Raw genomic sequence first — 21,981 nt, 5'->3', positions numbered from 1 at the left:
TTGGATTTTATCAATTGTTTCATAGTTTTAAAAGTTGTATTTAGTAAAAAATTAGTGTTCATGCCAGATAAAGACTGCCCTGAGTTTTTAAATAAATACTATAATGTGAATGTTACATTAAAAAAAAATAAAAAATCCCCCTTTGATAGTCTGAAAACTTTAAATTATAGTTTGTAGGTTGACAAACTATAATGTCAAAGTTGTCTTCACAGCAGTGAATATTATATAGCAGCCTTATGTAAGTGGGTGTTGTTGTGAATGTTATCTGTGAGGAAGTACTGGGTGAGGAAACACTGGCCCTGGCTGAGGGATTTTCTCCTATGTCCCTGTGCTTCCTCATCTAACCACAGGAAACTGATGCCAAAGATAAAAACAACTTTGTATCTATGTGTATTTCCACGTGTCAGAGTAGGAGTTTTTGAGGTTATCTTGCCTGTCCCAACCTGCTATTTTTTCCACTTCTCCTCATTCCGAATTGGTTCTCATAGTGTCACTCTTGTTAGGGGATTGCAATCATTCCCTTCAATTAGCTGGCATAACTTTCTTGTTCAGTTATATTCTTTAGGCATTATAAAGTGTGTAATAAATCTCTGATTGCTTGTAAGATATAATTTTTTAAAAAAGGAAATCCTTCCATTAATGTACAGTGGCCCCAAAAATCATGCAGATACTTTCGGCACACTTAAAAATGTATGAATGTAATTCAGGGCTAGCGATAGCTATAGGCAGACCAAGCAATTGCCTAGGGCCTCTAAAATGGTCGGTTGAACAGACGGCGGAACGCTCATGGGGAGGGGGGAGGACAACATGAATGATGACAGCACTGTCTTTAAATACATTTTCAGATAACATAGGAAGGACGTGCTGAGCATCAGTATATGGGGATGTTGTTTCGACAATGTTTTTATAACTTTTAGACCATGTCTGTTGAGAAGACCTTGTAGTTTACCACAAATACATCTGCTGAATGATTGTTGCTCAGTCATACTTAAAAATAGGACTCTGGAGGCTGAGCATATCTATTACCGTCAAATACATCTTTGTTTTTCTGGATGATCTATCTCTCGTTTCATGCAACACAGACTTTTATTTCTTTCACTCTTAGATGACAGAACGTATCATTTCCAGGCAGAAGATGAACCGGAGTGTCAAATGTGAGTTTGTGTTTGCATCCCTGTTCTCTCTCTCTTTTTTTTTTTTTAAAACCTGCCATAAGACAACCTAAGATTGTGTTGCAGATCCAAATCTGGATCCTAAATCAAAACCAGTTGAGAACCACTGCTCCATAACCTTTTCTATTTTCCATTTCTTTACATGATCTCTGTGCATCTCCTCTCAGATGGATCTCGGTACTACAAAACAGTAAGGAGGAGGCGCTCAACAATGCCTTTAAGGGTGACCAGCATGTTGGTGAGAACAACATTGTGCAGGAGCTGACCAAAGCCATCCTGGGCGAGGTCAAGCGGATGGCGGGTAACGATGTCTGCTGTGACTGCGGAGCTCCCGGTGAGTGACCTGGAAATTGACAGGAAGAAAGAAGTTGAGAAAGAGGATGGGGTTGTTTTGAATTTGGTCAGAGGAAGAACAAAGCATATGCTGCTATAAGAACTCTGTTAAATGGGATGAATTTGCATAGGCTGTGTTGCAAAAACAAAGCTGAAAACAATTCAGCTTTGTTTTTGGTTCAAGCTTCGATTCATAAGAATTACCCCAGGAGCACTCTAGCAACGTCCTACCAATCACCCAGAGCATTTTAGCAACATCCTAGCAATCATCCAGAAAACTCTGGCAATGTCCTTGCAATCACCCAGAAAACTCTGGCAACATCCTTACAATTACCCAGAACACCTTAGCAACATCCTCACAATTACCCAGAACACCTTAGCAACATCCTCACAATCACCTAAAGCACTCTAGCAACGTCCTCGAAATCACCTAGAACATCCTAACAACATCCTCACAATCACATAGAGCACTCTAGCAAAGTCCTTGCAATCACCCAGAACACCTTAGCAACATCCTCACAATTACCCAGAACACCTTAGCAACATCCTCACAATCACCTAAAGCACTCTAGCAACGTCCTCGAAATCACCTAGAACATCCTAACAACATCCTCACAATCACATAGAGCACTCTAGCAAAGTCCTTGCAATCACCCAGAACACCTTAGAACTTACTTCACAATTACCCAGAGCAATCTAGCAACATCCTTGCAATCACCCAAAACACCCTAGCAATGTCCTCGCAAATACCTGGGAGCACTTTAGCAACATCCTCACAGTCACCGAGAGCACCCTAGCATTGTCCTTGCAATCACCCCAAACAACCTAGCAACATTCTCGCAATCACCCAGAGCACTCTAACAATGTCCTTGCAATCACCCAGAACACCCTAGAAACATCATCAATCACCCAGAACACCCTAGCAGCATCCCCATTATCACCCAGAACACTCTAGCAACGTCTTTAGAATCACCTAAAAGCCCCCTAGCAACTTCCTATCAATCACCTAGAAGCACCCTAACAATGTCTTCGCAATCACCCAAAGCACCCTAGCAACATCCTTGCAATCACCCAGAACACCTTAGCAGTGTCTTTGCAATCAACCAGCGCACCCTAGAAACTTCCTCACAATCATCCAGCGCACCCTAGCAATATCCTAAAACACTCCAGCAATGTCTTCACAATTACCCACATCACTCTAGCAGCACCTGCTAAATCACCCAGAACACTCTGGCAACGTTCTTGCAATCACCCAGAGCAGACTAGCAACACCCTTACAATCACCCAGAACACCCTAGCAATGTCTTTCAAATCATCCAGAGCACTTTAGCAATGTCATTAAATCACCCAGAACACCCTAGCAACATCTTCGCAAGGGATGTGCCCCAAGCCGAATACCTTTTTCGGAAATGCACGAATAATGAGTTCGAAACTAATAACAAATTTACCAAATAATAAAAAATAAAAAAAATTGTTAGACTGATAATCCAACAAGCACAGGGATAGAGATATGTTTATTTAAAATGACAACACAATGGTGAGTCTATTAAGCCAATATGACTAAAGTATAAACTTTATAAATAAAAATGTGCACCATGTGATTTCAAGTTTAAATCGGATGGCCACATTGCAGTCTCCGTTTATTGTGGGCGGCTTAGGAAAAAATATTCATTAGACTGATTACACTATGTAACACAATTTTTGTTCCTGGGTAGTAAGTGTTATTTCCTAATTGCTTATGCCTCAAAGTATAGAAAATGGCTATTATTCCCCACAAATTTTGCTTTTGTGACCAGGACAGTAATATTTTGAAATTTACCTATTTCCAATGAGAAAACGGGCAAATGTGTGTCTTTTCGTTCACATAAAGTCAGAAAAAACAACCTATGAATCCAAAATCCTTCTTTATCTGTGGTCTGACGAAAACACTGGCTTTGACCTTTGCCTCAGACAGCTTAGGGAAGAAGTCTTTTTTTTTTTTTTTTTTTTCCAATTTGGAATGCCCAATTCCCAATGAGCTTTTAAGTCCTTGTGGTCGCATAGTGATTTGCTTCAGTCTGGGTGGCGGAGGAAGAATCCCAGTTGCCTCCGCGTCTGAGATCGTCAACCCACGCATCTTATCACATGGTTTGTTGAGCGCGTTGCCACGGAGACATAGCGCGTGTGGAGGCTTCACCGCGACAACCACGCTCAACTCACCACGCTCGCCACTGAGAACGAACCACATTATAGTGACCACGAGGAGGTTACCCATGTGACTCTACCCTCCCTAGCAACCGGGCCAATTTGGTTGCTTAGGAGACCTGGCTGGAGTCACTCAGCACGCCCTGGGATTCGAACTAGCGAGCCCTAGGGGTGGTAGCCAGCGTCTTTACCACTGAGCAACCCAGGCCCCCCAGGGAAGAAGTCTTGAAAGTACTTGAAGGCTGCCGACTCCTTATCTAGAGTTCTGACAAATTGTTTCATAAGGCCCAATTTGACGTGTAGTGGTGGCATCAGCACCTTATGGGGGTCCACCAGTGGTTCCCACTTGACGTTGTTCATCCCCACAGAGAACTCGGTCCGCTGTGGCCTGTCCCGCCTGTGGTAGTGCGCCTTGGTGTCCCTGCTGTCCCAAAGGCAAAGATAGCAGGAATCTGAGAAGATCACATTTCAGAAATCTGAGCAGGTCAAGATTAACATGACCTAAGATACTGTATCATGCATATTTTTCCACTTTTTGTGTGTGAGGTGAGGGAGGAGTGACATGATTTTTTTCTAAAGCAAAATGAACACAAGTCACCTGCAAAGAACAAAGAGCAGGTAATTTGACTAATTTCACGATATAACGATCAGCCGAAACTACTGAGTTACACAATAAAGAGTGGGGATTCTGATCAATCTGTGTGAATGAGTGAAAAAGCAAGTCAAAGGAAAGTTTCAAACACTTGTGTATTTACTATATATAAATATATGTACAACAGACAATACTTCTCAGACTGATAAAATACATACAGAGTCTTAAGTGTATATACAAATAACAGTCTTTGAGATGGTGTGAGTGATTGCAATCCAACGTGATCTCAACAGTGTATTTACAATCCAAAAAAGTGCATGTAATCCAGCCCAAGGAGAACAGTCCTGGAAAAGGTAAGTACTTCCACAGAGTTTGATCCTCAATTGATAGTACTCCACAGTCCATGCTTAGTCCAATGATCACTGAACCATCACCTCCTCTTGTTGTTCCATGCTGGTTCCTTTTATACCATTTATCAAACACTTCCTTCTTCCTGTCACATGACTTCCATGTGACAGATAGACAAACAATATTTAAAGGCATACCATGCAATTAAAAGGAAGATAAAACAGACATAGGCAAACATGTAAAACATTATATTAAAATAAAAAGACATTTTTGAACATAGTGTAAATGTTAAAACATGTCCCTGTGTGGCTATGCTACAACGATCCTCCAGTTCACGATCCTCCAGTGCTGCACAATTAATCAAAATAACAATGCAAGTGAACAACATGCTGTTCTGCGTGCAAAATAAAATAATATTGAATAATAATTATATACAGATACATATAATTTTGCTATTGCAACAGATACAGATCAATATAATGGCTTCGCTGCACACCCCTAATCCTCACTAACACACATAACACTCTAGCAACGTATTCACAATCACCCAGAACACCCTAGCAATGCACTGACAAAAAATCCAGACCACCATAATCGCATACCAATGAGCTTAAAACCACTCTAAACACCTTAGAAACTGCATAGCGACGCCCTAGCAGCAAAACCCTTGCATAGTAAGTAGCAAGTTTTGCACAAGCAAGCACCCAATCACATTGTCTTCAGAAAATCTTATTGCAAATCTTGTTTCTCATCTCTGTCTTTGTTTTAAATCATCAGAGAAAACAAATAATTCTGCATTATTCATTACACCACTGTAGTCTATTCATTGTGGAAATTCAGACAAGCTGTCTTATCGTTTGTCTACATCTTTTTGGACATATTTTTTCTGCACACATTTCAAGCTTATTTGAGTGTTTTGTCACCTGTTGTTTTTCTCCAGGCCCCACATGGCTGTCCACCAACCTGGGCATTCTGACGTGTATCGAATGTTCTGGGATTCACCGAGAGTTAGGCGTTCACTACTCCAGAATCCAGTCATTAACACTAGATGTTCTCAGCACTTCAGAGCTCTTGGTTAGTGCTTGATGTCTGGTTTCAGAGAATGCATCTTCTTAGATTCCCCACCACTGTTTCTGTAAGCCTAATATCGGGTTTATATATTTGGTTTGTGCTGGGTTCTTTTGATTCAGACTGCATGCTTAAATTTTTTATAGGGTTTGCTTAAAACAATCAGCCTCTTTGGGAGTAATTTCACACACATTATTTCTGCCCAGTGTTTAGCAAGCTATTTTGAATGATTACAGCAATTACACAAGACTGCAGAACTGTTAGCCACAGTGAGGATGGCTTGATTCTTTGATTGAATGCCAAGATACATTGTTATGCTGATTGGCGTATTATGAAGTAGCAAAACAGATTAAATGGACCCTGAATAAATGTGTTTAAAGGGATAGTTACTGTAAGCCACAAATGAAAATTCTGTCATCGTTTACTCACCCTTTTTGTTGTTTCAAACCCGTATTAGTTTCTTTTTTTAGTGGAACATTAAAGGAGATGTTTGGAAGAATGTTAGGGACTGGCAGCTGCAGTCAGTTTGCTAGCAGTTTGAAGTTAGGAAATGCAATTAGTTGATTTTCTGCATGTGTTTGTGTGTATGGGTGTGTTGGGTTTTCAGCTGGCCAAGAACGTGGGGAATGCTGGCTTTAATGAGATCATGGAAGCTTGTCTAACGGCAGAAGATGTGATTAAACCAAATCCCACCAGTGACATGTAAGCCATAGTTTCTCTTGTGAATTTGTCCTGAATAATTCAAGACATTACTTTGTACAGGGCTTTATTTCATGTATCCATTCTTACCTGCCTTTTAATGCCATAGGCAAGCGAGGAAAGACTTCATCATGGCCAAATACACAGAGAAGCGCTTTGCTCGTAAGAAGTGTCCTGATGCTCTGTCGAAACTGTACACGCTGTGTGATGCGGTGAAGGCCCGAGATATTTTTTCTCTCATCCAGGTCTACGCAGAGGGGGTGGACCTAATGGAGCCAATTCCTCTGGCCAATGGGCATGTGAGTCTGCTCCAAAATGATCTTGGCAAAATGATAACTATAGTTTCCATCAAAGTATCATAGTTATTTCTATTATGATGACTACAATAAAACTTGGTATAGCATTGAAAAAATACATCTTATTTTGGTAGTATCAATAACAGTAACTGTGGTATTTTGGCAGAAACTATGGTTACTACATTGCATTTTTGTAAGGATGATAAACAATTTAAACAAATATACAGTCATTTTTGCATTTTAAATACAGATATGTAGTGTGCATTAGAGTGTTCTAAATATTTTCATATGCATTCATGACATTAAATTAAACTGAACGCACACAAACATTTTAATGAGGAATTACTTAAAGGTGAAGTGTGTATATTCTGCACCCCTAGTGGCACCAAAACAGAACTGCAAAAATATACATTGTTTTCATACAGGTTTCCCGAACACGCAAAAAGTAGTCCCGCACCAAACTCATGCCAATGGTTGAGCCAATGTTGCTTTGTCGGGCTGGTCGTGATGCTCAAACAAACCCTAAGCACTCTTGCGAGCAATGTTTTGAGTCACAATTTACACTTTTTCGGGGAATCAACCATAAAATGGCTTACAGTGGTCTCTACGTGTTAAGCTGGGATAAGAGAAGTTATTTTAACATAAAAAATACACATTTCAGCTATAAAGCACCTTTCACACTGCCAGCAACATCGCGTGAGACAGCGACTCCATCGCATTCATTTTCAATGAGAGCACAGCGACTTCCGGCATCATGAGCTGTTGTGGTCATTAGCGACAGAGATCACCGTGGAGAGTGACAAGACAATTGAGAAAATTGTAACTTTATGCAAATGACGAGCAACATTCACGAGCGACTACCAATGAGAGTGAAGACAGTGGAGCTCACATCATCTGTCTCCTGGCAGACTGGAGACGAGTGCAGGCAAGACTGAGGGGAAGTTTCAGCGTTGTGAGGGATTTTTACTTGTCTGTAAACACATGCATGGATATAATAAAACAATAATGCTCGGAAAAGCATGTCAGAAACTGTCGGCATTCCGAGTGAGTTTGATTCATTCATTCATGATAGATTGATCGTCTTGTTAATGATTTATAATAATAGATTGATCGTCTTGTTAATGATTTAATGCACTGAACACTGCTGTTCGTTTTATAAAACACTCTACACTGCAGAATGTAAATTTTTAGAGACAAGATAACTGATTCTTTGTCAATATTGTAATGATATCTTAATTTTACCAGTATTAGGTCTCATCCGTGATCATATTTTCAAAAGCTATGGCCAGACAAAAAAGCTTTTCGTTACAGCGACAAACAGTTGGTACGCCCACTAGCGACACAGATCACAGAGACTAGCGACACCAAACTACAAAGTGGCTGGCGGTATGAACAGGGCTTAAGTATTCTGAGCCCTGTTGCATGAAGACGGTTTCAGGGGCTACCCAGGTAATTTTGAGTTTAGTTTGAGCGAACTCTGGTTTTTCTGTCTAAAGAAGGTGGGGTACGTTTTTCCTGGTCATCATCGCCATAGCAACTTACGGCTAACCTGCTCCAGAGCTGGTTTTATTCTGGGTTACAGATCGCAAACAGATACTGAACCAATCAGCTGTGAGTAAAGTGACATCTCTGACACACAAAAGTCACTCCCCTTGTGTATCTCGCTCCAAATTAAAGTGCGCTTCACAGGGGAATGTATATATTTAATAAATTTAGTTGTGCTGTCAGTCGATCATTTTTGTTAATTGTGATTAATCGCATAATTTTACATAGTTAATTGCGATTTATCGCATATTTTGAAAGTGTTGAAATTTGACTCTAAATATACTTTTCCTGTCAAAATGCAATTATTTTCTTTGTAGGAAAGAAAACAAAACAACATGTAACAATATAATGCTTTATTAACATTTTCCAAACAAAGCTTTCCACAGTATAAAGATAGAAATGCACTAAAATAGCATCAATATAAGTAACATTAAATGGTTTCCAAAGTTTAAGTGGGAGTTTGACTAATTGAAAGAACTAGTCCCAACATAGGTTGCATATTCATTGCAATGGGCATTAAATCTCTTAAACTCTCATCCTTCACAATATTAATCTGCCGGTAGACTGTGGCTATCGGCTTTGTTACAGCAATCATTCACGCGTCAGGGCATCAGCGCCAGCATTAAGCACTGCTTTGAACTGCACATGAAAAGCACTTGCAGTAAAAAACGTCTCATTCTGCGGTTTGTGATAGTTAAGGCTTGGCGTGCTTCTGTGGTAATTAAAATGTGCCTTGAAAAATACTTTATTTCCAGAAGTTCCATCTGGGCCTGTTTTGTACATCAAATAGCATTAAGAGCTCCATTCCCCATCACTTTATCACTGACTGTGTGTGTGTTTGTGGTGTGTGTGTTAGTGTAATGAATCTAGGCGTACACATCGCAAAGTTTCCTTCCAACCAGTGTTTATGCTGTATTAACGGTAAATGTGTTAATCGCGATTAAGAAAAATTAACGCATTAAACTTTTAATTAATCACTTGCGTTACTGCGTTAATTTTGACAGCTCTAGAGTTAAGACTTGTATATCAATATTTAATATATTAGACCTACTGTATATATGCGTTTCGTATGGGGTAATTTCATAAAACACGTTCTTGTGTTCAAAAACAGCTAGAGGAAGTGCAACTGAATGGAACAGAATGCAGGGGTCTCAAGTTGGACTTTGATTAACTTTTATTAACCTCAACTTCCACGGCAGCAGCTGTGTTTCTTAATGCACGTGTAAATATTGAAATTCTTTATACTGTCAAAACGAGCTCTTGCTTTTCAACGGAGATGTAAATCATGCTGAATTTCTTGCGAGAAGCAAATCTTGGACTCTCTCCAAGCTTCACGCATTGGATGTTCATGGCAAACGTCACTCTTTTATGTGCAGGCGCTCCAGGGTTAAGTATCAACTAAGGATCAAACTCTGAGTTGACAGAGAACGTTTATAGGAAGTGTCTTGAGATCACTGAATCTGATCTAAGCCGGTTTCTAAATCTGGTTTTGTCAACCTGAAACTTACTTTGAAACTCTGAGTTTGTTCAACTATCTTCGTGCAACAGGCCTCTGCACTTTAGAACTCATCGTTAAGCAACAAACAATATATCCAAAATAACATGGCCATGCAAAACATTACCCAAGCAGCTCTTATACACAAACCTGAGTTGTAACCAAGCTTATAACAGTATAAAACATGTTATTTTGTTTGTTTATTTGTTTGTGTGGTTTTTTCTGCGGTAGGAACAAGGCGAAACAGCCCTTCATCTGGCCGTGAGACTGGTTGACAGAACCTCCCTTCACATCGTAGACTTCCTCACCCAAAACAGGCAAGAACCAGACACCCGAGCACAGGGTGGAAAATACCTTTAGTTTTAATATCCTCTTTTTGCTGAACAAGTGCTGACTGATGAATGACTTTTTTGTCGTTGTTTGACCAAAGCTATTTAAAGATGCTGGTTTTGAAGGTTAAAGAGTGCCATTATAGCTGTGGCTGGGCCAGAAAATCACAATTTTGTTTTTAAAATGGGCTAAATTGTGTGTTTTCCCCCCACAGTTTAAACCTGGATAAACAAACGGCTAAAGGAAGCACAGCACTCCATTACTGCTGCCTGACGGACAACAGCGAGTGTCTCAAACTGCTCCTGAGAGGAAAGGCCTCTATAGACATCGGTATGAAATAGTGATTGGTTTGTGATTTTTGAATAGTTAATCAAACGACTAGTGGATAAGTCAAGTTGAAAAGCTTATCAAGCCTTTTTAGTTTGGATATTCTTGCCGGTGGTGTTTTAACAGTTTATGTGATAAAACTGTCTTGGAAAAGTTATGCTTTAAAATTGTATCCCCTTTAAACACCTTTGCTACAGCCATACACATTTAGAACTAGTTTTCCCTGAGAAGGTTAGGGAAATTCGGAGATCTTTAGTCAGAGATCTTTAGTCCTATCCAAACCAGTACATTAAATCTCAGGCATCGGGCGATGATAATTGTAACTCAAACACCGTTTAGAAAACTAATCCCGTCCGAATAGGTCTTTTGGCTATTGCATCGCATATTATGCTGTGTTTTGAGTGTCTCGCCATGAGTGTTGCGTTTTTAAGATGCCGTGTCAAGTTAATAAAAGTCCAACTTGAGACCCCTGCATTCTGTTCCATTCCGTAGCACTTCTTCTAGCTGTTTTTGAATACAGTCTTATGAAACGTGTTTCATCAAGGTCAGGTGAACCCAAAATCATGTAATTATATGTAATTATAAAAGTAATATAATTCTACAGGGCTTCTTAAAGGAATATTCTGGGTTCAATACATGTTCAGCTCAATCGACAGCATTTGTGGCATAATATTGATTACCACAAAAATGTATTTGACTCGAGGTTACAGTGAGGCACTTACAATTGGGGCCAATTTTTGGAGGGTTTAAGGCTTATAATTTTATAAAAGCACGTTCATGAATTCTTTGGTTAAAACTCATGTATTATTTGAGCTGTAAAGTTGTTTAAATCGTCATTTTTACAGTCATTTTAGGGTTTGTTGACATTACGTCGTTATGACAAGGAAGCTGTAAAATTGGATATAACTACACAGAAAAGGTTAGTAAGTGATTTTATCACACTAAAGTCATGTTTACACACATGTTGTTTATGTCTTGTATCTATACATTTGAAACAGAGAGTATTTTAACATTTACGGATTGGCCCCATTCACTTGAATCGTAAGTGCTTTACTGGAACCCAGATTTTTAGCTTTTTTTAAAGAAAAGTAGAGATTTTTTTGTGGTAATCAGTGTTAATGTGCAAATGCTGTTGACTGAGCTTGTATTGAACCGGTAATATTCCTTTACACCCATTAGTAGACTAGTTGATTTAAAAAATATTTGGTATTGCATGTCCTTAGTAGACACTGAAACCACCCGTGTTAATGTGATTTTTTTTTTTTTTTTACACTGGCAGATATGATGGCCGTGTCCAGGCTATTTTTAGAATTCCCAGACTCCTCATTTTGTTTGCTTGCACTTTTCAGAATGCTCTCACAATATGTTTTTATTTTGACTACTGGGGAAAGTTAGTGTGGTGATTAGAGAGGGTTAGTAAGCCTGTTGTTGTGTACAAGATTCTCAGTCATTAACAATCTGTCCACTAACAATGGGATCAAAAGATTGCTCAGAGCCATATGTGGCTTAGCCATTTTGTATGTATGTGGGTGAATGCAGTGCCAGGGAACCTCCTCTCTCCTTTCTGCCAGCATCTTTTGTGAACAAGCTGTCTGGATGGACTGGTCTTCGTCTTGTACAATTCACCACATTAAGCCAAGAGTCCTGAGTGGAAGGGGAAAGTGTAAAGCACATCCTCATCAATCCAAGCTTAGTTTAATACCTTAAAGGACTGTGATACTGAAAAAAGTGTGTAAAACCACTATTTCTTCATATTGAAATGTGTGTTTGCTTTTAGCTAATGAAGCTGGTGAGACCCCACTTGACATCGCCAGGCGACTCAAACACCTACAGTGTGAGGAACTGGTGAGCTATCATACATTTATTATTTTTGATTCTTGGATGAATCTCACAGAGCCTGTCAAGTAAAAAAAAAAAAAAAACGTTTTTTCTAAATCTGTTATTTTACAGTGTTTACTCTGAAATTAAATGAAAAATAAAATAAAAATATAGCTGCAAGCAGTAATTAACAGATTTCAAGCTATTAAGGTCCTTTAAATACATATGCAACCTATATTAAGTAGTAATTATACCAGGGGTCAGCAACCTTTTTGACATGGAGTGCCAATTTTTATTTTCCTGGTCAATGGCTGTGCTAACAACAACCCCCTGTCCTTTTGTACAAAATGAGTTAACAGTTAATGTCACAAATTTGCTTATTTGAGTACTGATCACGAAATTGTGTAGAATCTTAAATATTTTTTATATTATGTCGTACTACATTTTACTAAATCACGCAGAGCTGGGTAATCACTAGCAAGCAAGCAACACTGAGAGAGGAGTAGACTATTTTATTTATAAGAAGTTTTTCGCAGCTGACCTGCATTCCAGTCTACATCTTAATGTAATCCTTCCTCATGATCACGCAGCGTTTTCATCAGCTGAATGGGAGTGTGACGAGACTCACGCTGCGCGTGCAAGCCATTCGAGCATCACAAGCTGATCAACTATTTAGCCCTTTTCGGTGAATCGCACCTGCAAAATCTTAAAACTTTATTTCCAGGTTTAATTTATATTTTGAATGGACTCGATGTGGGTTTATGTTTTCTCTTTTAATCTTCTAATGTAATTTTGAATGTGACCGTGGTTTAAGGACGTGTACCTGTATGCTGGGTTGGAAATCTCAAGGATTAATAGTGGTGATTTCCTTATTATATGACGTGTCATTCTGAAAGCAAAAAGAAACAATTGAAACACGGAATGTAGGCTGTCATCCATGCAGACTGACCAAAGCAAAGCAGGCGCGTTAAATCGCGCGATTAACTTTTCTTTGATAATTATTAATATTGGGACTCCAGAGAATCTCTCTTCACTGGTTTGGTTCTGATTGGGCGAACGGCTTAGGACTAGTGTGAAATTTTTTTTTTTTTTTCATAAATAATCTTAAATATTTAACAAACCATTTGATTCACACCAGTGCTTCTTGAGGCAAAGTTGTTTGGAATGAAGAAATCTATCATGGTATGAATAAGATGTGTCTAAGTGAAACACAGCAGTATATATACAAAGATTTACATGCACGAAAAACACGATAGCGCCTCCCGGTGGCCAATTTTTTATTTTATTTTGCACAGACCTCTTGGGCCAAGAGACAAATAGGTCTACCAAATTTTGTTCCGATCTGCCTTTTCTAACCCTATCTGATAGCTGCTAAAATTTGATTGGTCAATGGTGGCCATGTTTTTCAAAATATGAGACTGTCCTCATAGACCTTGATGGCAACTTGGACAAAGACACTACATGCACAGTTTTAAGTTGATCGGACCACGGGTTCCATAGTTAGATTTTTAGATTTTTAATTATTATGCCACCAAGAGGCAGTTTTTTTGTGTGTGTCCTCAGAATGACCCCATAATGACCCCATACATAAGTGTACCACATTTGGTGATAATATCTTATTCCGTTCATGAGTTATGACTGTTTTAGTAAAAGTGGCCATGGCCACTATGTACGTTTTGGCGTACCGTTTGACGATGAATCGAAAGTTCAAATATTGGGACTCTTCACTGGTTTGGTTCTGATTGGGCAAATGGCCTAGGACTAGTTTGTTTAATTTTGAAAACGAAAGGGCTGAGCAACAATTTTAAGGTATTCCAAATGATTTGCCATGAAAAAATAATTTTGTTCCTAGGCCTTACGGTTCAAGATTTATGGCTCAAAATGTTAATTTTTGTTTTATTTTGTTCACTGTAGTGCTCCCCTTTGGCCGATCGGGGCGAGTCCATGCATATGGCTAGCCAGCCGAAGTACTACCATTCCCCAAAGTTTCAAGTCTCTAGGCCTTACGGGTTTGGTCTGCACAATCAGTTTTTGGGCAGAAGAATAATGATAATAATCCTTACAAATACAATAGGTTTTCAGCCCTTCGGGCTTGAACCCCTAATAAGACATTCTATTTTAAATTAAGAAAAGTGAAGCTAATTTTTAGGACCACTAAAATGGCATTGTCATTACTAAACAAAAAAGACTGTGAAGTATAGCATTACAATAACAAAAATTAGGGAGGGGGGAATGTGCTGTAATAAAAATAATGTTGTAATGCAAAAATATTCATAGTCCTAGAATACACTTTATTTTCTTTATGTAAACTATAATTTCTTATTTTGTTCCTTTTGATTTTGGGATGGTGTGACCCGAACATGTTCTTGTCAGGCTTCGTGAGATTTGCCCATCTAAGGCAAATATATATATATATATTCTAAATGGTTGATTTATGGTTTGTGTGTTTTATGCCTAGCTAAACCAGGCTCTGGCAGGGAAGTTTAACGCTCATGTGCATGTGGAGTACGAGTGGAGACTACAGCATGAAGATCTGGATGAAAGCGATGAAGATCTGGATGAAAAGGTGAAGATGAACAAGATCAAGGAGCTCTGATTAAAGAGCAGTGGAGACATAGATCGGTTGCATCAGATGGTGTCTTCTATGAACTTATGACCATTAACATTTCTGTCTATAGTCCAGTCCTCACCGGCGGGACGAGAGGCCCATGAGCTGTTACACATCGGGCAGTAATTCCCTGCAGCCCAGTCCGGCCAGTCTGGCACGAGAGGCACGAGACATGGTCAAAGACAAGCAGCGGAGCTTCGTGCCCAACATGGTCAACAATGAGACCTATGGAACCATTATCAACAGCAACTCACCAGTCAACCTCTCCACCTCTGCTCCACCTCTACCACCCCGAAATTTAGGTAACTGTTAAACTACTTAAATACATTTCATTTCATTCAGCTCATAATAAAGAGAAAACCCATGACTCAGGGTCATTTCATGAAAAATCGAATTTACCTTGATCTTTTTAAAAAAGAAGTGTTTGATGTACTATGAAAACATAACTGAAATTGTAACTTTCAGTACAGAAAACCTTTTAAATAGACCATATATTGAAAATAGTTTTGTAAAACTAAATCAGGATTGTTTTTGGTGCAAGAAAGCTTGACTAACATTATAAGTGGACATATTTATATATATTAGAGCCCGACCAATATGGGATTTTTGAAACCGATACTGATTTTAGAGGGGGAAAATTCACTGATTACCGATATGGTGGCCAATATAGTTAATTTTTGAGCTGGAATGAAAACAGACCATTTCTATGTGGATTGTGCACCGATTTTGCACCGATATGACAATGCAAAAGTATTTAGAAGGCTGCTTTCTTAAACATATATTTGACATTATTATTATACATTATACATTTTATTTAAGCTGGGCATTTTTAAGATGGGTATTTTTTTAAATGTAGAGATAACATTTAATTTTAACTGATCATATATTTTACGGATAAAATATTGATCTGAAAATTAACTAGTAACTATAGCTGTTAAAAAAATAAAAGCAGTGGATAAAGTACAATATTTCCCTCTGAAATGTAGTGGAGTGGAAGTGTAAAATAATAGAAATTTCCATGTTAATACTCAAGTAAAGGACAAGTACCTCTAAATTGTACTAAAGTACAGTTTTCTTGCTTATCAAAACATCATCAGCAATATTTCGCTTTTAATGTAAAACAAAACAAACAGTCACAAACAATAACTCATGGTTTGCTGCTGCTGAGTCAAGAGATAAACTGCGGCAGCATTGTTACACCGTATTCTTTTATACAAGTTCAGGGGAAACTTTCAACGGTGGAAAATCAGACTTTTAAATATTACATTTTGAATTGCAGTGACAGGAATTGTTCGGTTGAAGGGGGTAAACTGTGAATCCTGAACAAAACAGTTTGGTGAATACATGTTTACACATTAGCTTCCACTCAGCTGACAAGGTATGAAAGTAGCTATGTGGTTAGCTAGTTAGCTATAAACTCGTTGTCATGGAGAGTAAAATATGGATGTTATTTATTAACTTTCCAGCATTGCGTCTCACCAACTAGGTAACAATGTAACGTGAAATCAACACTCAACACAATCCACCACCGCACCATTGTCTGCTGAGCTGCAAAAAGATGCTCTGATACTTGCCTTTCAATCTGCTACATTACTGACTGCACTGACAAACTATAGCTGGCTAACATAGCAAGCAGATATGATAAACATGAGTGACATGGTTGTCAGGGACAGGGTTAACGTTATATTAGTTATATTGAAAAGGGAAAATGATGGGGTTATTGTTTGTTAATTTTCCTAGTTAGCAACTTACCGTGAAGACACCGCTTAACTCCGCAATGTCAGCAGAACCACCGTCAGCTAAGCTCTGTAAATAATGGAGTCGGAGTGTGCTCTGCTGGACAAAATGCATTGTGACACCAATTCTAAATCACCCCAAGCATTGTTTTATGTATTATATTTTCTGGAACAAAAGTTTTCATATCTGCGCATATCGGAAAACATATACACTGATACCGATATATCTGTGAAAGGCTAATATCCAGAAAATTCCAGAATATGATGTCAAGCCTTTAGACAATTAGCAAATTAGCTTCTGATAGGAGATGTACTGAATTGGAGGTGTACCTGTGGATGTATTTTAAGGCCTACCTTCAAACTCAGTGCCTCTATGCTTGACATCATGGGAAAATCAATAGAAATCAGAAGACCTCAGAAAAAAAATTGTGGACCTCCACTAGTCTGGTTCATCCTTGGGAGCAATTTCCAAATGCCTGAAGGAACCACGTTCATCTGTACAAACAACAGTATGCAAGTATAAACACCATGAAACCACGCAAACATCATACCGCTCAGGAAGGAGACGCATTCTGTCTCCTAGAGATGAACGAAGTTTGGTGTGAAAAGTGCAAATCAATCCCAGAACAACAGCAAAGAACCTTGTGAAGATGCTGGAGGAAACAGGTAGACTGCTCCAAAACCACCATAAAAAGCCAGACTACAGTTTTCCAGTGCACATGGGGACAAAGAGCTTACTTTTTGGAGAAATGTCCTCTGGTCTGATGAAACAAAAATTGAACTGTTTGGCCATAATGACCATCGTTATGTTTGGAGGAAAAATGGTGAGGCTTGCAAGCCGAAGATCACCATCCCAACCGTGAAGCATGGGGGTGGCAGCATCGTGTTGTGTGGGTGCTTTGCTGCAGGAGGGACTGGTGCACTTCACAAAATAGATGGCATCATGAGGAAGGAAAATTATGTGGATATATTGAAGCAACATTTCAAGACATCAGCCAGGAAGTTAAAGCTCGGTCACAAATGGGTCTTCCAAATGGACAATGACCCCAAGCATACCTCCAAAGTTGTGGCAAAATGGCTTAAGGACAACAAAGTCAAGGTATTGGAGTGGCCATCACAAAGCACCGACCTCAATCTGATAGAAAATTTGTGGGCAGAACTGAAAAAGCGTGTGTGAGCAAGGAGGCCTACAAACCTGACTCAGTTACACCAGTTCTGTCTGGAGGAATGGGCCAAAATTCCAGCAACTTATTTTGAGAAGCTTGTGGAAGGCTACCCAAAACGTTTGACCCAAGTTAAACAATTTAAAGGTAATGCTACCAAATACTAACAAAGTGTATGTAAACTTCTGACCCACTGGGAATGTGATGAAAGAAATAAAAGCTGAAATAAATCATTCTCTCTACTATTATTCTGACATTTCACATTCTTAAAATAAAGTAGTGATCCTAACTGACCTAAGACAGGGAATGTTTTCTATGATTAAATATCAGGAATTGTGAAAAAACTGAGTTTAAATATATTTGGCTATGGTGTATGTAAACTTCTGACTTCAGCTGTATATAAATATCTGAAGGCAAACCTGGCTGGTTTCTTTCCTAATATCTAACATCATTCGAACAGAATTTAAGTAAAGATGATGACGTTTAGTTTAAAAACCCTTTGTTTTGGCGCATGACAGTGTTGAAGCTATTTTCCTCATCAGTGGTGGTTAAAATGTCGGGCTGTCTAGCCGTTTGATTGCCTCATTAGTCAGGGTTCCCACACATCCTGGAAAACCTGGAATTTTGCAATGCAGTTTTCCAGCCATGGAAAAGTAATCAAAAGCAAGAAAAAAACTAAATATCTTGGAAAATAATTATGTCTCCTGGAAAATATTTTAGTATCATTGTGTACAAAAACATGGTAACAATTGGGACTCGGGATAGGTGTTAAATACACAAATTTATAATGTTTTTTCACTGCTGGTGGCTGCGCAAATGATGAAACAACATCAAAGGTTGACTGTCATGAACAAAATCCTGTCACATACATTATATACACGTAACTATATAATTCACACAGTTCACAATGACTGTGAAGCTGGAGGAGCCGACTGATTATTTTTTTATGTTAAAAAATGAATCAAAATAATTATATTTTCATTTGATTAAACTTTTAATGAATTAATTTGATTAGACACCATTTTGATAATACATTTTAATTAAACTGTTAAATACAGAATAATAAATAAAAATCCAATAACAACAATTTACTGTACATCATGACCTCTCCTGTATTTTTGCTTGAATATTACATCTGTTTGGCACATAAAGTGTCCAGGAAAATTGTTCCTTGAAAAGAGTGGAAACCCTGATTAGCGCTTTAAGGGGGAAAAAACAAAACTTTTCAGCTGAATTCAAATGGGTCACATAAGTTTTGTGGTCCGTGCCGCGATATCAAGAGAAGCCAGCTTGAGTAGTGCAAGGGATCCCGCTCTGCGTTCTCCTGTCTTTGGAGCGCATGAGACACTCACATGAAACACAGATGCATGTGTCAGATTAAAAGCATACTTAGCGCTGATGAAGCACCAAACGCAAGATGAAAGTCATTGAATTTTCTGAATTTCATTGAAATTTTTAATGTCCATGTCTTTTCAATACTCTCAGTCTCACGTGAATCCCTGCACACGCCGCACACATAGATATTTACATATTGTGATATACACGATATAGCAACATTTCTATCGATTGGCACTTTATATCATCACTACAATATATATCGTCATATCGCCCGGCCCTAACATAAACTTATGATATGTTAATATAAATGTAATAATGTTTGTTAATGTTATTAGTGAGATATTATAGTTAATATATATTGTCACCAGATGTATTTTTTACTTCAATCCAAATGCTGCTAAAAAGAGTCAAATTTGCTCAAAGTCACTAATGCTATGTGACCCATTATCAGCAATGGGTCAGGCCACTGTATTTTTAGATTTAACAGAAGTCACATCTCAAAGTCTCTGTTGACCTGTTCCTGAATCCTCACCCTCACCTAGTTACACATTCAGGCTCCATGGCAACGGCCATGTGAAAATGCTGACCTACATGTGAGCTCCCAAAATCTCTGGTCAGGAGCTGTTATGAGCTCAAACGCTTGGCAGCAGGTTTCTTGTGCAACTGAACAGCCTAAAACTGCTTTCTGGACTGGTTCTGCTTGTAAGCCAAATGTTAGTGAACAGGATATTGGTAACTGATGACTACTGTATGTCCGTCATAGTTTTACACAGATACAAAGATCTGATTTCTGTGTTAGAACAAGTTTTCTCTTTCTGTCTGGACATTGAGCTGAGTCCCATAGTTCTCTTCTCGGTTGAAAACAAACCATTGTTACAGACTTGACAATGAGCTGTATTCTTAGGCTCTAATGAAATTTGGTGCAGAATGGAGCTCCCCTGGTCTGAAGCAAGACCAAAGTCCAGAAAAAGAAACTTTAGAAACCTAGCAGTGCTTTCACTTTACCAAGTCAACAGTAGTGGTCTCTTTTAGACCATGCTGAAGCCATGAGAGATTTTACACTGAGCCTGCCTTCTGTATCTGAACCTTGCATACAATCTCTCTTTGTCTCTCTTTCTCCTTCTCATTCTACAGTTCAGCCTTCTGGTCTTGCTGGAATGGCCCAGGGTTCGGCCGGTTGGAATCCTGGCTCCCTAGATTTGACAGGCAGGCAGAGATCTTCCTCTGACCCACCCAACATGCACCCCCCAGCACCCCCTTTACGGGTCACATCTTCGTCACGTAAGTGTATTTGAGTTAGAAATAGTAATTTTCAGTTGTTAAGGGCCATTCACACCAAACATGTTTTGTGTCTGTCTTTTTCTATTGGTTTTCTATGTAAACATGCACTAGATGGACTTGATACCTTGATCTACTTTTTAAAAGTTGTGAGCATGCTTAATGTTATAGTGGCTATTTCATTTTCTCTGTAAAGTTCTTGTCCCGGGCGGCCCTCCCCATCCTGCGGGTAAGACTGCGAGTATGATGGAGGCCATGAGTATACAGTCCAAATCTGGACAGGGGCCCCCTGGTCAGAACATCAACAGGGCTACAAGGTCAGAATACTAAATAACCCATGACCACATGCACACACGTATACAGACACTCTCCAGCCCTATAGGGTGACAGAATCTAAAAAAAGTTTAAAAGCTTCCGTTAGCAATACATCTTTGCATAAAACTTTCTTGGCAGTTTTCGGTGAGCCTGACTCCAGCGAGCAAAAGATGAGTGTGCCCTTATCTGAATGTAGAGGTGGAAAAAGCCTTTAGGGATCTGCTGCTTTACCAGGTCATTAATTACTATTCAAGTCCTCGTTCACGCACACAGTGCCAGAAGAGGAGACAAGTAGGGCACACAGATTACTAATGGTATTACCCAGCAAGCATGACCTTTATAACTCTGTATTGCTGACATAGGGGATCATATTATACACTATATGCACACAAACTGTTAATTCATGCAGTGAAATTGGATTTTCCTTTTGTTGGTTGCAGCGCAGACAAAAACTTCAACAAAAGCCTGCTGATGCGCTCTGGATCCATAGAGAGACCAGGCAGATGTCAAAGAAACCATTTTAACTGTAAGTTGATGTTTGTTTTCCAAAAGGCTTGTGGCACTGTTGTATTTGAAGGGTAGATGGGTAATGCTCATTGTGATGTAATTTCCTTTTTTTTTTTTTTTTTATTGAGCAGCTAAAGAAGTTCCTGGACAAAACACCACTGGAAAATCTCTGCCCCCTACCCACATGACAAGGAAAACATACCTGGTACGTTCTATCACAAGTGGAAATTCATTGTGTGACTCTAGCAAACTGATCAAGGATATTGCCCACTTTAGCATCCAAATCTGATAAACAGAAATATACAGGAGCAAAGGCTGTTTGTACAATAAAGGAATAGTTTACCCAAGAGTTAAAAATTAACTTCTTTTATATTTTTGGGTTCTTTTTTAAGCGTTAAATTAAGTCACTATCAACTGCCATGTATTTTTTTTTTTTTTTTTTTTTAATCCTAATTTGGAATGCCCATTTCCCAATGTGCTTTTAAGTCCTCGTGGTCACGTAGTGCTTTGCCACAGTCTGGGTGGCGGAGGACGAATCCCAGTTGCACGTCTGAGACCGCCAACCCGTGCATCTTATCATGTGGCTTGTTGAGCGCGTTGCCACGGAGACATAGCACGTGTGGAGGCTTCACGCCATCCACCGCGGCAACCACGCTCAACTCACCACGTGCCCCACCGAGAACGAACCACATTATAGCGACCACGAGGAGGTTACCCCATGTGACTCTACCCTCCCTAGCAACCAGGCCAATTTGGTTGCTTAGGAGACCTGGCTGGAGTCACTCAGCACGCCCTGGGATTCGAACTAGCGAGCTAGCGAACTCCAGGG

General features: G+C 39.2%; 1 protein-coding gene across 6 annotated transcripts in view; it reads left to right on the top strand.

Annotated features, from left to right (window-relative positions):
* Nucleotides 1-21,981, top strand: part of asap2a (ArfGAP with SH3 domain, ankyrin repeat and PH domain 2a) — a 141,728-nt gene that overhangs the window by 106,114 nt on the left and 13,633 nt on the right. For 4 of the 6 annotated variants that reach the window (XM_051723475.1, XM_051723474.1, XM_051723472.1 and 1 more), the window contains 14 exons: nt 1,106-1,154; nt 1,340-1,506; nt 5,570-5,703; nt 6,305-6,399; nt 6,506-6,695; nt 9,964-10,049; nt 10,277-10,392; nt 12,167-12,234; nt 14,666-14,773; nt 14,886-15,117; nt 20,187-20,333; nt 20,527-20,647; nt 21,086-21,171; nt 21,284-21,357. In XM_051723475.1, coding sequence (XP_051579435.1) covers nt 1,106-1,154; nt 1,340-1,506; nt 5,570-5,703; nt 6,305-6,399; nt 6,506-6,695; nt 9,964-10,049; nt 10,277-10,392; nt 12,167-12,234; nt 14,666-14,773; nt 14,886-15,117; nt 20,187-20,333; nt 20,527-20,647; nt 21,086-21,171; nt 21,284-21,357 — 1,673 coding nt within the window. Of the gene's footprint in view, nt 1-1,105; nt 1,155-1,339; nt 1,507-5,569; nt 5,704-6,304; nt 6,400-6,505; nt 6,696-9,963; nt 10,050-10,276; nt 10,393-12,166; nt 12,235-14,665; nt 14,774-14,885; nt 15,118-20,186; nt 20,334-20,526; nt 20,648-20,783; nt 20,900-21,085; nt 21,172-21,283; nt 21,358-21,981 lie in introns of those variants that run through there. The other 2 variants (XR_007899682.1, XM_051723476.1) reach the window with 2 other exon arrangements.

Source organism: Myxocyprinus asiaticus, chromosome 17 (assembly GCF_019703515.2).
Source record: "Myxocyprinus asiaticus isolate MX2 ecotype Aquarium Trade chromosome 17, UBuf_Myxa_2, whole genome shotgun sequence".
Lineage (NCBI taxonomy): Eukaryota > Metazoa > Chordata > Actinopteri > Cypriniformes > Catostomidae > Myxocyprinus > Myxocyprinus asiaticus.
This window is presented reverse-complemented; position numbering and strand designations above follow the sequence as displayed.